At 44.0% G+C, this 17242-nt stretch overlaps 1 protein-coding gene across 4 annotated transcripts in view; it reads right to left on the reverse strand.

Annotated features, from left to right (window-relative positions):
• ADAMTSL4 (ADAMTS like 4) overlaps positions 1–17242 on the reverse strand; it is a 242828-nt gene that overhangs the window by 28169 nt on the left and 197417 nt on the right. For all 4 annotated transcript variants that reach the window (XM_075192170.1, XM_075192168.1, XM_075192169.1 and 1 more), the window contains exon 6: positions 13723–13859. In XM_075192170.1, the coding sequence (XP_075048271.1) occupies positions 13723–13859 (137 nt within the window). The remainder of the gene's footprint in view (positions 1–13722; positions 13860–17242) is intronic.

Below are 17242 nucleotides of genomic sequence, written 5' to 3' on the forward strand. Positions count from 1 at the left end.
CCGCAGGAAACCCACACAAACACGGGGAGAACATACAAACCCCTCACAGATAAGGCCATGGTTGGGAATCAAACTCTCGACCCCAGTGCTGTGAGGCAGAAGTGCAAACCACTGAGCCACTATGCTGCCCAGATCTGAGTGTCAGAGCTGGACAGGAAATGCATCATTGCAACAGTAAATTGTATTTTAATTGCAGTAAATGCTTACTTTGGTACAGGGCAGGGTGTTGGGAATTTGTACACTATTTTTTCTAGCGTTGTTGTATAGCTCGGTTGAGCATAGCAATGCTGTGCTTAACCACTGAGGACATGTAGCAAGTGAGGATCTACTGGGATAAACTTTATCAATGATAAAAAGGAGCGAGTCCTGATGTCCTCTCTATTAGAAGGTCTCTGGGCACCGTACGGGTTAACAAACACTCAGTGTTTGGCCGCTATGAAATATCCCATTGTCTCCCAGTACAGTCTGGAACTGGACCAGTGGTTCTGGCTCTACATCACAAGAGCTGCAGCTTGGTGCTCTCGCATGTGGTCTCAATCGCTGCCGGAGACAATGGCTGCATGTTTGGAGTACGACTCTGTCTCCTACGGATCTGTCTGCGACCGTGTTACCTACAACCTCTTCCCAGCTTGAACTCCTCACAAAAGAATGAATTACACTTATGTGACCAACGTGTCTGTTGCCCAGAGGTCGGTGTTGCTTTTGCAATCGGCTGGAGGCCGTAAATTCATCTCTCTCACCCTGTAACACTTAAAAATATTATATTAATTTGGCAACGGCCATGTACCTCAATTGGCGACCACCTTTTCAGAGTTTGATTTTTACAGTTTGACTCATTTGTAACACGAGGTTATCTTAAGGTCACGTACAGCCTTGGCGCCTAATACAAAGGTTTAGAACGTCTGCACTAAATCATAGGAATGTGACTGACATTCTAATCCCCCGGGAAAGAACATCATGAACAGACATCAATAACCACTTTGATATTAGACTCACCGAGCTGGACCTGTTTATGGAAACAATAAAAAGTTGTAAATATAACGGTTTATAGCCAGGACCCAGCACAGCCCTCAGTAGCAGTGGTCAGCGGTGGTATGTCTACTTATTTTAAAAAAAAATTAAGATAGAGAACCACCCATTCACATCTGTCTCATTGGAGCTTACAGTCTAAACTCACTAACATACAGACACACTATGGTGTTAATTTTGTCAGCAGCCAATTAACCTACCAGTATGTTTTTGGAATGTGGGAGGAAACCGGAGCACCCGGAGGAAACCCACGCAAACACAGGGAGAACATATAAACTCCACACTGCATAGGCAAACCGAGGGAAGAGGGTAGGGGGGTTTTCTAGTGCCTGGAAACCCCCCTCACAGCCTGAGATACTGTATACTTGAGGTGGCTGGACCCTGCCGCGGGACCAGCCACTTTGCAGTTTGTGTGCAGATCGTTTCTGTCTGCACTGTTCACAGCCATCTCTCTCCAACAAGTATTGAAAGCAGCAAGAACAGGTAGGAGAGAGCAGGACAGTCTGTCAACTGTACTGATACACTCAGTCAGGACTTTGTCCTGATTGTAGGGACAGTTGGGAGGTATGTCCTGCTTCACATGGCTCTGCACGAAAAGGGAGAGCTGTGTGCCCCTAACAGTAGTGCACGCAGAATTGCCCGTGTATATGATGGGGATAGGAAGAGTTGGAGAGCAGCCAAGTACTGTCTAAAATTATAGCCACGCCCCCAAGCATGCTGGCCACGCCCACTGGCGGTGTGGCATGGAAACTCCTCTCTACAAATCCTGCGTTTGCCCTGCACAGATAAAACCATGGTTGGGTATCGAACTCACAACTCCAGTGCTGTGAAACAGAAGTGTTAACCACTGAGCCACCGTGCTACTCAGAACAAATGAAAGGACAGTCATTTCAACAGTACACTATTTTAATGATGCGGTTCTTTACATAAATGAGCTTAGAAGAAAAGTAAACATAGCTGTGATTACTCCTTTTGGCCCTTTTTTTTTAATGAAAATTCGTAGATTCAAATTCTTCCCTGACAAACGAGTTAAATGCTATGTGTTGTGGTTCTTTTGACAGACAGACGAGATTACATAGTACATCCTCACACTGCTCCCTGCCCTGTGGCGCTGAGTGTGGTGTCTGAACACAAGGCTTGCACCCCTGAGGGGACACTTTATATAAGCTCTCTGTAACGTATGCGAAGTGCGAGCAAGTGGAGCCTGCAGCTCTTACGACTCTCCGGAGAGGCAGCTTCCCTCCTGCTATGGTAACAACTATGTGGTTACGAGGCAGCGCTTTTGAATGTGAAAATAGAGGAATTAGTGCAGTCATTTAAAGCGCCCCTTTCCCTCGCCCCTCTTTTTCCTTTTGTGGGCTGCCTGTAAATTAAGTCCACATAAAAATCTAGCAAGTGGTACTAATAAGGCCAATGTCCGAATTTAAAGGGCCGATAACGCCAATCCAAAGCCGAGATAGACACATTTCTGTGATAAGGCCCCGAGATGCCTCGCAGCTCTGTGAAGACACAGGGGGCTTGTTCTAGAGGAGAATGCAGCAGACTGAGGGCATTGTGAACGGACGGCGCCTTGTCTCAATGTGTTAACAATATGTTGTGGCAGCGTAAACCTTCAAATCGCTCATGTAATGCAGAGAGGGAGGCCTGATAGGGGAACGCTAACTGCTGTTGAAATTGTGGTGATGGGAGATGGGGTTCAAAGAGCATCCTGGAGATAACATCCGGAGACAATGAAAGTCTGTAGGTGATTGGACGGCCTGATCGCTGAACAAACCAACCAATGTGGAGGGCTTAAATCTCAGCGGCTGAAAACTCGATTGCAAATGGCCCATGCATAGTGGCTGGCTGATGATTGCAAGCTAAACTTGCTACCATTTCCACCTATGAAAAATTAACCAAGGCAAATGTGAAACATAATCATCTTCAATATTACAGAAACCCAAACAGTACAGAAAAATGGACAGGACATCCTAAAACTTGACTGTCTTGGGGAACCCTAAAAAGCAGGAGCTGTACCACCACACATACACGCCAAAAGAGATATTTCTGCCAATGGACGGAACGCATTTACCGACAGATCTGTGCTCTTCATCTGTCATAACCAACGGCTGAAAAGATGGTGACTCTGCACACTCCATAGAGATCTATGGACACTGCCGGTCCTGAGTACATACACACTGCAGAATCGGAACGACATCGTTCCATCATTGAACGAGATTTTAGTTAGCTTTAACAATCAAATGAAACAATACGATGAGCTTTGGAATGATAATCGTTCAGCGTTGGAGTGTACACACTAAGTCGATATCGGGCCGAACGGTCGTTTATCGTTTGATTGGCCCGATAATCGGATGAAATCACCGTAGTGTGTACCAGGCCTAAGTTTTAAAGTTTTCCTCTATACTTTACCGATATGGACTTGCTGTGTGTGCAGATCACTGTGTTTCTATAAGACCCTTGCACAGCAGTCAGTCTCACCTGCCATGTCCGTTGTTCTATTCACTCAAATAACCCATACTTACCTACTTTCTGTAGTCTGTTTCCGGGAGATGGGCGTGACTGGAGGGCGGGAGGGTGCGGGGCGGGGCAGGGCAAGACAAATCGCGTCATTTTAGCCCCGCCCCCGCGGCGGAAATGGCCTTTTGTCGCGGGGGGCGGGGCCAAAATGTTGCCATTCTGGCTGAATCGTGTCATTTAGCGGTGGCTGCAGCGAGATGCGGGAGATTTGCCAGCTCTCCCGGGAGCTCGGGAGACTGACCCGAATTTTGGGAGTCTCCCGGACATTCCGGGAGAGTTGGCAAGTATGAAATAACCTGGCCCTGGGTACCTCAGTATTAGCCCACTTTTAATACAGCTACATGTCTACGGTGCAGTGAAAAAGTCAGGAACAGACTTAATTGAAGACATAAGGGCAGCACGGTGGCTCAGTGGTTAGCACTTGTGCCTCACAGCACTGTGGTTAAGAGTTTGATTCCTGGCCAGGGACTTATCTGTGTGGAGTTTGTTCGCCCTGCGTTTGTGTGAGTTTCCTCCTCTTAGCACAGGAGTTTCCTAAACAACATCTTTATATTTACTTGATTTTACAATAAGTAGACTGCACATGGACATTTCTTACTAAGGGGTCTATTTACTGTTGTGCAGTGGTAACACTCATTGTGATAAATAATGTAACACCGCTACAATTTACTATGCCGGCAGCCTAACGCCACTGTTGAATGCAGAGTGTGAAATGCGCCGGTGCGGACTAAAGTCGTCGGATTTGACCCAGCAGCGAATCGTGCGAGGCCTTTCCAGCTTCACTGGACCTCATATAAATAGATGAGCTTATGTCATCCTGAGATAGCGTTAGTTTGCAGCGAAAACTAGTAAATCACTAAACATTGCAGTCCCTGTAGAGTTCTGATTTCTCTTGTAATAACCCCTTCATAAACTAAGTGCAGTCCTGCAAAAGCCAATCTCCAGGGAAAACAGCTGTTTTGGGCTATCACAGTTTGTTAAATAGACCCCTAGGTGCTTAATGAACAAAGCTACCACTGTCGTACTGTGGTATGAAGAGCCCAAGGGGCTTATTGGTCAAACGCTAAACCATGCGGAAACGTTTTGTTCTGCATGGTTTAGGCATTTTTAAGTAAACTATTGAAGAAAAGCCTAACGCAGGAGGTATCAGAGATATCTCCTGCATTAGGCACATTACTGCCGTTCCCATTACACCAAATGGGGACTGCGCTGCGGGAAAACGTACCAAGCTCTGAAAAAGTTTAGCTTTTCGGAACTTGACCACGATGGTGTCAGCTGTTCAATACTATGGGGGGAGCAACAAAGGAGAGAGAGCTTCGGATCCCTCTCCGGCAGCTTTCCTGCTCTCCCTTGTGTGTTAATCCACATAAATGACCTTCAGGTCAGAACCCGGAATAAACTTTAGAAAGAGGTCATCGTAGGGACAGCCTCCTATTGGACGTCCTGTCCCGCCATGGCTGCAACAGTAATGGCCACTTTAATTCATCTGTCATCTCTGCAAAGTTAATCAACGATATATACTTTAATGTTTTTAAAACCAATATACTACTAATTTACCATTCCTTTTTCTCCTGAACGGAGATGCCTTTGTTTTTAGTGTGAAATATTTTCATTTGCTTTTTTAATCACGAGAGCCGTGCCTTATTTGCACCTAAAAAGAGAAGAACACTTTGGGGGTATATTTATTAATCTGCGGGTTTGAAAAAGTGGAGGTGTTGCCTATAGCAACCAATCAGATTCTAGCTGTCATTTTGTAGAATGTACTAAATAAATCAGAGCTAGAATCTGATTGGTTGCTATAGGCAACATCTCCACTTTTTCAAACCCGCAGTTTAATATAAATATAGCCCACGTCTTTCCAGCACCCTGGGCAATATAATAGCAGTCTGGCCTAATTATACACTTTGTGACCCCACACAGGACACGTGTTGTGCACTTCTGGTTCATAAAAAGACCCTTAGGAAAATGGACATTTAACACAGATTATATTTCTTGATAAAGCAACGTAAAAATGATGCCAGCAAAAAATGTACCAAACTAAAAATAAAAAGTCTGACTTGTTTTTTAACCCCGTGTTAATTTGCAGGGAGCAGCTTGGAACTGTCCTCTGCAAACCTCACTATTCAGTGTCAAGAAAGGACGTGTTACCAGTCAATAGTAATCTCTGTCCCCAAATTAGCAGTGTGACAGACAAGTGAAACATCTGTGACCATCAGCACGAGGGACCGTCCTGCTGGGTGGTCTCCAACCAAATGTTCACTATACGTTTATTTTAGAACAGGCTTTTCCAGGGGCTTAAATTGAAATATTACTTTCCAACCACCTTAAATTTGTGTACTCGGGACCCTGCCCTCTGCCCCCCACTGGCTGGATATCTCCTGTGTGTGGCATCTCAGAGACTGGATCATTCAGTGGAAGAGAAAGGCCCCAATTTAACTTTGTGAGAATCAGGGTAACAGAATTAATGATGCAGCCATTTCCGCTCCATGAATAATTGTTGCTGTACCAAAAAACCCATTATATTTCACTTCACTGTGTAAAGAGAATAGGGAATCCGAGGGGGGCGCACAGTGAATAGACAACAAGCTTCCAGAGACCAGTGGGCATTCACTACTCATAGTACATAGACTTTCCTCAATGGGTCCTAACTTTCCTCCATGAATGTCCTAACTTTATTTGACTTTTGGACAGTACAATCCCCTGTGTGCTTCCACCATTCCAAATCTGGTGAAAATAAACCTTTTTATGCAAACGGAATATTTCACTTTAACACACATAAGGGTCATATTTGATTGACACTCTGCTGGTTCAAACAATCCTATCTTTATTTAAAACTCATAAGCAAAGCAACAGGTTCATTCTGTACATTGCTATATTTAATTAGGGGCATTCATGGAGGAATAGAGCAAATAAAGAGGGATATAGCAAAGTTACAAAAAATAGCTTGGTATTTTTTCAGACTCATAAGGCTGAATAATCCACATCAAAGGGGTATATTTACTAAACGGTGGGTCTGAAAAAGTGGAGGTGTTGCCTATAGCAACCAGTCAGATTCTAGGGGGCATATTCAATTCGGATCCCGATCCGCGGGATCGCGCCGGAACGGGCCGCGAACCTAATCCAGGGTACTGCAATAACGTCCGCGTTATTGTGGTACCGTATTACCGGCAGTAGTGCGCATTTTCCGCGGTAACGCACGTTACCGCGGATCGGGATCGGAATTGAATATGCCCCTATATGTCATTTATTTAGTGCATTCTACAAAATGACAGCTAGAATTGATTGGTTGCTATAGGCAACGTCTCCACTTTTCCAAACCTGCAGTTTAGTAAATACACCTCAAAGTGTTTACTACCCTGTTAACTACAGACCTGACATTGAAAAATATTTTTCCTGCTGTTCTTATCCAGCAGGAGACAAAATGGAGGCTGTTGAGGGCCCTGTCTCTAACCCTCATCCTGTCCCGTGTTCCCAACGTTGTCAAATCTAGCAATATTTGGCCATGTACCAAAGCCCTTAAAGCATACTTGCCAACTCTCCCTGAATGTCAAGGAGACTCCCTGAACTAGGGGTGATCTCCCTCACTCCCTGAAGGGTCTGGCATTCTCCCCGATGCTGAGCCAGTACAAGACGTGGTTGGCTTCGCCATCTGTGGCATGATGACACTGTTCAGAAATTGTGTCCTATGTCCATGTATTGATGCCTATGGAGGTGGCCATTTTCATGGAGAGCAAGATTTAATCAAAGACTGACAGGTAAGACAACCAGACTTCAGTAATGGAGACAGAAATGTAAAAGACACTTCAGTCTCTAGAGATTCATTAGCTGCTATTTCTTTAACGCATAGTTGCCTACTCTCCCGGTTCTCGCCCCCGCAATAGATAAGTGCTGAGGGGGTGGGCTTAATGACACAAATATTGCGTCATTAAGCAATTAATTAATGCGATTCGTCAAGCCCCGCGCCCGCACTCCCACCTCCCCCGGGATCTCCCTGAAGCTAACTAGAAAAAGTAGGCAAGTATGCCTTAAAGTAGAGCTGTCCCCTACACTCAAGGCAGGCAGCCATTTTGTGGTTCGTATCGATATTTGTCACTAGGAGCTAAAGCCATGATTGAGTCATGGAGGACTAAATGCTGCAGGCACCATAATGAATTAACTGGAGGTGAATGTTGGCTCAGTCCAAAAAAAATGGCCGCTTCCACAGTGTCAAGTTGATAGGTTCAAGCTAAAGACATACTTACCAACTCCCGGAAACTTGTTTCCGGGAGAGGGAACGTGACCGGAGGGCGGGAGGGGGCGGGACGATGCCAATCGCGTCATTTTGGCCCCGCCCCCTGCAAAACTTAATTCACGTTGCGGGGGGGCGGGGCCAAAATGACGCGATTCTCGGTGAGATTGGGATGCGGGAGAAATGCCAGCTTGCCCGGGAGCCCGGGAGACTGACCCAAATTTCGGGAGTCTCCCGGACTTTCCGGGAGAGTTGGCATGTATGGCTAAAGAGCCGTGTCATGCAGCGACAGTCTATAAAATGTAACACAGACCTCTGCTTGTCTTCATCTGCCCCTCTATGTACACTCAGGTTCTTGAAGCTAATTGAATGCGGATACTTCAATAGGCCATAAAGTGTTATTCCTAGAGGACGAATAAGGTCACAGAGATGAGGAAAATGGCTGACAACTTCCGTTACCTTGTAATATACCTATTACAGGGAGTGGACGTCCTCGCTAGTAATACAGGAATTGTAAGCTGCTTGCCATATGTCAGGTTATAATTGACCACAGCTGTGTCCGGTGCGTTTTGGAGTTACTGCAAAGGATGCTGGGAGGTGGTTTTATGAGCCTGAGAGGTCATAGCAGTAGCAATGCATAGAAGACACCTAGGCCATGCCAGGGACATTTACAAACAGACTGCGGCTATTAATGGCGTGCTGCTAAGTTTACACTTAAGACGTAAATCTTGAATCTAGACAGACGTTTGCATTTTATGCGGAAGTGTCAAACTCTGGCACCCAATAATTTTGTAACATGCTAAACATTGACCCACACACAAGTTCTGCGACGCGCTGAGTTAAAATGAAATATTTGATTTACAATTTAATAAACTGTGTCAATAAATAAAACATGCTGAAAACAGCATGAAACACGTTTTAACAGTATGACAAAAAAGCAGGTTTAATGCCTATGGGGACTGTGTGTAAAATCTTATTATGTAGTCAATCACAGGGCTCCCAAACGGCTGAGATTAAAATATGGGATAGCCTTACATTGTCTTACTCCATCTAAACCACATAATGCTTTCCGTGCGGTGCCAAATACAGTAAAATAATTATAGGAACCTAGTGCCACTTATTGTGTTCAATCACGTGCATCAGGAATGTTAATTCGAACAAAACAAACAGTTTCCAGCAGTAAATCCGTGGTACATGAGACCTACCAATGTGTTCTGCACAGTGCAGTGTGAGAAGACTTAATTGCCTTCTACTAAAACTCTTACGTATGCCCTGAGCAGAACCCATTGGGACTACTACAACGTACTGTGAATTAACTACGTATCTAACATTTATCAGCTGTGAATATCAAGAGTCAAGCAGAAGTAATGGCTAAAAATATAATTTCGCTTTCAACAGACAAGGGGGTATATTTACTAAACTGCGGGTTTGAAAAAGCGGAGATGTTGCCTATAGCAACCAATCAGATTCTAGTTATCATTTATTTAGTACATTCTACAAAATGACAGCTAGACTCTGATTGGTTGCTATTGCAACATCCCCACGTTTTCAAACCCGCAGTTTAGTAAATACTTGGACTTCATATAATCGCTGTACATGACATGCATTTACCATGCCATATATATTAGGCTTCACCCAACCTTATAAACTTATCTCATTTTGTGTAGCCTGCATTTCTATAAAGCTTCGGAGGTAATAACTGATACTTTAATCCAAGGAGCATTCATTCCGACTGTACACAAGGAATGAGGGATTTAGTCATTTCTACCCACAATCCCCTGATATACAGCAGGTAGAGTAATCATGACACATCCACCAGGCGCATCTATAAATATTCTCTTGCCGTCGCCTTTTACTCTACAGGTCTTAGCATGTGCACTTCCTCAGCAATATTAATAAAAATATTTTCCATTACGCCTCATTTGTTACAACTGTCATTTTAACTCTTGGCTACAATAGAGAAGGATGGCCCCTTGCACAATTCAAGATGGTGATACTATTGTGACTAGAATATTTGGTATATTTTATGGGTTTTAAAAATAGGTTTGTGTCATGTGATCAGCGCTAGAAATGGAAAAACAAGAGGGGGAAAAAAAATGAAGTTCTTGCTGCTTAGCTGAAGCACCGAGCGTCAGGATAACCATTTACTGACAGACTGAGACAAGTGCCACCTGCCCGTTACCCTCCAAATCTTCTGGAGGTCGGAAAAGTCGCCAACTATGATGTCCACGATAGACGTGTACGTGGCCAAAATGGATGGAAACTATGGGGGAGATTCAATTGCTGTCAATGTGCCACTGCCAGCCATTACGGTAGAAATCTCCGCTCAGTTTTCACGTTGGCGCAAAGTGTCTCTGAGGACGTTGCCAAAGAGGCACGCTGAATTGAATCTCCCACTATGTGTGACAAATGGCCACATGTGGACCCGCCAATGTGCTTAGAAGATGACTGTGAAAATAAACGTAATTTTGTGACAAATAACAATGTTATTTATTGTCATCGGATCATTATTTAGCATTATGGGCAGCACGGTGGCTCAGTGGTTAGTACTTCTGCCTCACAGCACTGGGGTCATAAGTTCAATTCCCGACCATGGCCTTATCTGTGTGGAGTTTGTATGTTCTCCCCGTGTTTGCGTGGGTTTCCTCCGGGTGCTCCGGTTTCCTCCCACACTCCAAAAACATACTGGTAGGTTAATTGGCTGCTATCAAATTGACTCTAGTCTGTGCGTTTGTCTGTGACTGTCTCTGTGTGTGTGTGTGTGTGTGTGTGTTAGGGACTTTAGACTGTAAGCTCCAATGGGGCAGGGACTAATGTGAATGAGTTCTCTGTACAGCGCTGCGGAATTAGTGGCGCTACATAAATAGCTGATGATGATTCTCCCGCATCTGCCCACCTGGGCAGAATTTGGAGCCTCCGTGACACAATACTCGGGGAATCGTGGCCTTTTGGCACGTCCCCACGGTAAAATGATGTGTCATTACATAGCAGGGGCGGGGCCAAACTGATGTGATTCGCTGAACCACGCCTTCCCCCGGAGGACAACATTCTAAAGTTGCCAATAATGCTGTTGTGCAAAATGCTGTCCACACACACAAAAGGTAAAACTACGCTCTCTTTAAAGCTATGATTAAAATAAATATACATTTTATAAATGTTGATAATATTTTCTATGCTAAAGTCTACCCTTGTCTTCACAACAAATAGCTTCGCTATGTTTTACCAATGTAGACATATCTCATGATATCACTAGATCTGAGTGTGTTACTCCAATCCGCTCACTGTGTCCTGAGTGGGATTAAGACAAATTGTTGGCTGAATTGAAGTGGTTTAGGTTACAATGTCTACAGGAATGAAAATCCGCAGGAGAATTCCCCCGGGACATGTGATCTGGATGAAAGAAGAAAAGTAGCGATATTTAAGACAAGCACGTAATAATCTTGTTATTGTATAGCGGGCCGTGCTCATGTGATGTGGTACAGCGTTGGAAAATGTAGGTTTGTTTGATGTCAGGATTGCAGTCCGCTGTCCAGGATAATGGACTACACATTAGCGAGATTGGAACCAGTATCTGCAACCGCCCTATAGCAAGTGCAAAATATACGCTTCCTACATGCGCATATTTGTGTGTGTTCATGGATGAACTGCATTTGCGAAAACACGCCTCTACTGTACGGTCAGGCGGTTTCCTCCCACATGCCAAAAACATACTGATAGGTTAATTGGCTGCTATTAAATTGCCCTTAGTCTCTCTCAGTCTGTGTGTGTGTATGTTAGAGGATTTAGACTGTAAGCTCCAATGGGGCAGGGACTGATGTGAATGAGTTCTCTGTACAGCGCTGCGGAATTGATGGCGCTATATAAATAAATAGATGATGGTGATGGGTTCGCCCACTCTCTGGGCATGCGCAGGGTGAATTTGCGCAAAGATACTCTGTGCAAATTGACGTACGTCCCACTCTGCCCCATAATCTTCTGGTTTCCCCTAGGCACATGCCTATGGCGCCTGATGCTGAACTAAGCTCAGGACACTTTACTAAAAATGATGTTTGTTTTTGAATTATAGACAACAGAACGATTATTTAATATAGTGCAAATAGCACGGTGGCTTAGTGGTTAGCACTTCTGCCTTACAGCACTAGAGTCATGCGTTTAATTCCAAACCATGGCCTTATCTGTGAGGAGTTTGTATGTTCTCCCCGTGTTTGCGTGGGTTTCCTCCGGGTGCTCCGGTTTCCTTCCACATTCCAAAAACATAGTGGGAGGTTAATTGGCTGCTAACAAAATTGACCCTAGTCTCTCGCTCTCTCTCTCTGTGAGTGCTAGGGAATTTAGACTGTAAGCTCCAATGGGGCAGGGACTGATGTGAGTGAGTTCTCTGTACAGCGCTGCGGAATTAGTAGCGCTATATAAATAGCTGCTGATGATGATGATAGCAAACATAGTAACCCAAATGAGCTATCCAGATAAAGGTTTTGGCCCGTCCAGTGAAAGTTATACTGGTCACATATACTAGTGTTTTATGGGCCAACTAGCATGTGCAATTTCATCCTTCCTGTATGTTATCCAGTTAAATGTAAGAGTTGACCAATCGATGACCACATCCTCCACCATCGGTTTGCTACACTGCTGGGGGCCCTGTGATTCACTTATTCAGTGCAGGTCTTCAAACAAAGTACATCTGTAGACAAATTGATCACAGATCTGGTCACGCAGGGATTTGGCCAAACGACTGGACGCATTTGCCAGCAGTAGACTAATTAAAGCTAATGGCTGACTGCTAATAGCTACTCTAAATCCAGGATTAGATCCAATGTGCAACAACTGAAATAAGGCAAATACATCAGGGGGTAAATGTATCAAGCTGCGAGTTTCCGGCAGGTTTGAAAAGTGGAGATGTTGCTTATAGCAACCAATCAGATTCTAGCTGTCATTTATTTAGTACATTCTACAAAACGACAGCTAGACTCTGATTGGTTGCTACAGGCAACATCTCCACTTTTCAAACCCGCCAGAAACTCACAGCTTGATACATTTACCCCCAGGAGCAGGAATTTTTTAGAACAAATTTCCCTTGGCAAAATCCAGGACTGATCTGTGACACGAGGGACCTATATATATTCCCTGTTATTCATTACATCTTAATATGGTATTTGTTTTGGAAGGAAGCCACAATTCCAACATCTCCTTTGCTGCCTTCAAAGGTTTCCATTGAAACTATGGCAGACGTTTTTTTGTGCTACTATTTGTAAGTTGGTATAAATGTTTTTTGATTTTCTTTAACGCCACAGACTCCTCTACCTAAATAACCTTTGTGATACACTATTGAAGTCACCAGAGAAAATGTAATGCTTACCGAGCAAACTGACACTCTCCCTCCAAAACGTATAAATGCAAACATACAGCGATACAAGTTCTTTGAACAGAGAAAAACATATGTTTAAAGAGAACCGTATGGGGAGATGAATGACCCCTTAGTAAGGTATGCTGTTCATTTATCTCTTTATTTCCTCGCTGAACGTCAGGAAGTGACCACAACAGAGAGTACGGCACATGTTCGGCGTGGTTAGTCATCCTAGCTTCTAGTATTATGTACTTGTGAAGACTGCGGTTTCTTTTCTCCACCTCCCGGTGGTTACAAGTCTCACAAACCTACGGTACAATGTGGTCTTACACACACGGCGCTATAAGTCATCCTATTTTGAATGGAAAACATACATTTTACCTCAGTAAAGGTCCAGACTAGCCAAAGGCATGACTCGGCATTGTCAGAAACTTGCCGGATCTTACAGAGTCATGTTATCAGCCATCTTGGATTCCAACAGTCTAGTCAACTTTGACACATAGCCAAGAAAGAGTCATGAAGTCAATGACAGTAAACAGCGAAATATTCGCACTATGGGTCGTGTCAATATAGACGTGCTTCTAAAGATTACCCCCATACTTACCAGACACTGTCCGTCAACACAAACGTCCAAGGAACCGGCTTCACACGGTGAGCCATCTTTGACCTTCTCCGTGTGACGTACGTAGAAACGATAGCCAATGGGACGGCAGTTCAAGGCACATCTCTGGTTTCCGTTCACTACAAACAGAAGGAAAAGACAATGGTTAATTTTCCGCAGAAACAAGTCACTAAGAAACTCCACTGCAATTTACTAAGATGGCCGCTCTCAGTAGATTTATTTGACATTACTGCCAAGAAGAAAAATCAGAAAATGAGAAGAAAGTTGCAACACTGTTCTGTGTATCTCCTGCCATTAGGAAGTAAAAGATAAGTATGGGGGCGTGTCTTATCACATCTCCGCCCACTGCTGTGCAAAGGCAAGCTTCGCGGCATCAGGCAGTGGGGGATGGGCCATGATGATCGATTTGCGTCTTCAAGGCCCCGTCCACTTCAGGAAGAAGTAAAGCAGGATCCGGGACAGTGGCCTTCTCTGCCGGGAGTCTGGGAGGACTCCCCAAAATTCTGGAGCCTCCCGAACATTCTGGGAGAGTAGGAAAGTATGAATATATCCAACTCATGGAATAAAGGCGTGGGGCTATATTTACTAAACTGCGGGTTTGAAAAAGTGGAGATGTTGCCTATAGCAACCAATCAGATTCTAGTTATCATTTTGTAGAGTGTACTAAATAAATGACAGCTAGATTCTGATTGGTTGCTATAGGCAAGATCTTCACTTCTTCAAACCCACAGTAAATATATCCCATGATGTTCCTCTGTGATGTCACTAGTTCCTAGAGAATGAATAGAATAGATATGAATAGTCTCCATCCTCATAAAGCTCACAATATGGCTGCCTCAGCTTCAAAACGGTGAATCTAGGCTAAGTGACTAAACACGAATTCCTGCACACGGTCATTTTGATTTTAAGCAAAAGAAAAAATTGATAAAGGAACAAACAAATTGAACAAATCCCTGATATACACGTCAGTAAAAAAAAAGCTTAGCTCCCAGTAAAGCATATTAAGTAAACGCAAAAATGGCAGGGTCTAGGTTGCCACGGCAACAGTCACCAGCATCCATTGTTTTGAAGCCTCTCAACAACGTCTTCAGCTGAAAACGCACCTGACAGATGTCGGCGACGCTTGGAAGCGGTTACCTGCTAAAACAGCTGCTCCATGCAGCCGAAAGTCCGTGGCAATGAACCGAATATGAGAATCCAATCTCGTATATTCTATCCTTGGTCACATTATGTTTACAGTCATATAAAAATATTATTGGCCCCCCGTGGAGACGAAGGCGCCAAGTCGCGCAGGGGTCGGGGGAGGAAAAGGTTCGGTTTACCGGCACCTACATCACATTTGTAGCGCGATCCTTTCTTATCACATAAAAGTGATTTCCACTGACATAATACTTGGCAAAAATGTATCATTATTCTATTTCTCACGTCAAGCAAACACATTATTTAATAAGTAGCCGGTGACGGCTTCTCTTTGGTAAACACAACTTGCAGCATATGGTTTTGCTTCAAATGATACTTAAAACTAGGATTTCCTCACATATAATAAATAAAAAACAAAAAAAAGCAAAACCCTTAACAGCTTGGGAACATCTGTTGGGCTGCAACTATGAGGCTTGACCTTTGTCTCCTTTAGGTGGGGTTTGAAAATGGTCACAGATACCCTCCGTGGAATTGTGTAAGGAACTCTAGCCAAGATCTTTTTTAAAATAAAAATAATTATGTTAAAGAAATACTAACATTAAAGTGGACCTGTCACGGAGCGGAGGCGGCCATTTTGTGCCTCTCCTCACAGTAATGTCTAAGTGATTTGATAGGCTAAATATTGGTTCCTCCCACAAACCAATCACCTGCACTGAATAATAGGACATAGTAGCGAATTTTCTATTGTTGAGGGGGAGGGCAGAAAGGGGGAGGCAAATTGCGTCATTTTGGTCCCGCTCCGTGACCAAACGCGATTCAGCGCAAATCGCGTCATTTAGGCTACCTACGGGCAGGATTTGAGAGAATTGTCTGCTCTTCCGGGAGATGTAATAGGGCATACATGCCAACTCTCCCGGAATGTCCAGGAGACTCCCGAATTTCAGGTAGGTCTCCCGGAATCCCGGGAGAGCTGGCGATTCTCCCGCATCTGCCCACTTCACTAAATTAGAGCCGGCATGTATGAGCGGAGGGGGCGAGGCTTCGCGATTCATGTCATTTTGGCCCCACACCCATTTTGGCCCCACCCCCAGTGATGTAATGCTTGTTTGGGGTCTTTTTACCACTGTAAAAAGACCCAAAACAGGTATTATGTCACCGGGGGCGGGGGGAAAATGATGCGATTTGCGAATCCCCGCCCCCTCCACCCATACACCCCTCGTGCCCTCCAGGATCTCCCGGACCCGGCCAACATAAGGTTGGCAAGTATTTAATAGGGTCCACGTTTAGCTCCAATTTTAATATCTGTTACACAATTTCAAATAACTAAACTAAATAATAGAATATTAAGGACTGTTTTTTTCAGCATATCACACATTATTTTAATGTCCTTGTTTACTAGGTTCTGCCATTTTGTTAGGAAACTCCACCCTACTCAGGTCACATGACTCGGGTGCCACTCTTTGCTAAGAAAGGTCTTTCCACTGAAGCCAATAACTAGCAGCAAGATGCCATTTTTCTAACGTAACAAAGTTTGATGAAAGTGGTAAAACACTGGCACGGCAATAAATGCCTTTGAGGTTAGCATGAAAAAGTGTCCTGACCGGAGCAAATACGACATATTATGGTTTACTTTGCGAGATATTATCACTATTGCTCCTAGTTATCAAAGACTATGATTGTGGAAATCATCATCTTCATCATCATTTATTTATATAGCGCAAACATATTCTATAGCGCTTTACAATTGGGGACAAACATAATAAACTAATAAACAAACTGGGTAAAACAGACAAAGAGGTGAGAAGGCTGCTCGCAAGCTTACAGTCTATGGAATCATCATCACCATTTATTTATATAGCGCCACTAATTCCGCAACGCTGTACAGAGAACTCACTCACATCAGTCCCTGTCCCATTGGGGCTTACAGTCTAAATTCCCTAACATACACACACACAGATTAGGGTCAATTTGTTAGCAGCCAATTAACCTACCAGTATGTTTTTGGAGTGTGGTAGGAAACCGGAGCACCCGGAGGAAACCCAAGCAAACACAGGGAGAACATACAAACTCCACACAGATAAGGCCATGGTCGGGAATTGAACTCATGACCCCAGTGCTGTGAGGCAGAAGTGCTAACCACTGAGCCACCGTGCTGCCCAAAAAACGAGATTTGCACATTTTCTAGAGAAAAGCGTTTTGAAATGCATGAACTGATGGAGATCTCATATATTGTATACACATTTTCTATAGCAATTCTTCTTTAACAACAGATGTATGCATCCTTGGGTAGCAGGAGTTGCCGTCTGTGGAAGTAATCATTTATAAGCAGATGTTATATTTACACAAATAGGGAACAAATGTG

The sequence above is a fragment of the Mixophyes fleayi genome, chromosome 12, assembly GCF_038048845.1.
Source record: "Mixophyes fleayi isolate aMixFle1 chromosome 12, aMixFle1.hap1, whole genome shotgun sequence".
Taxonomy (NCBI): Eukaryota; Metazoa; Chordata; class Amphibia; order Anura; family Limnodynastidae; genus Mixophyes; species Mixophyes fleayi.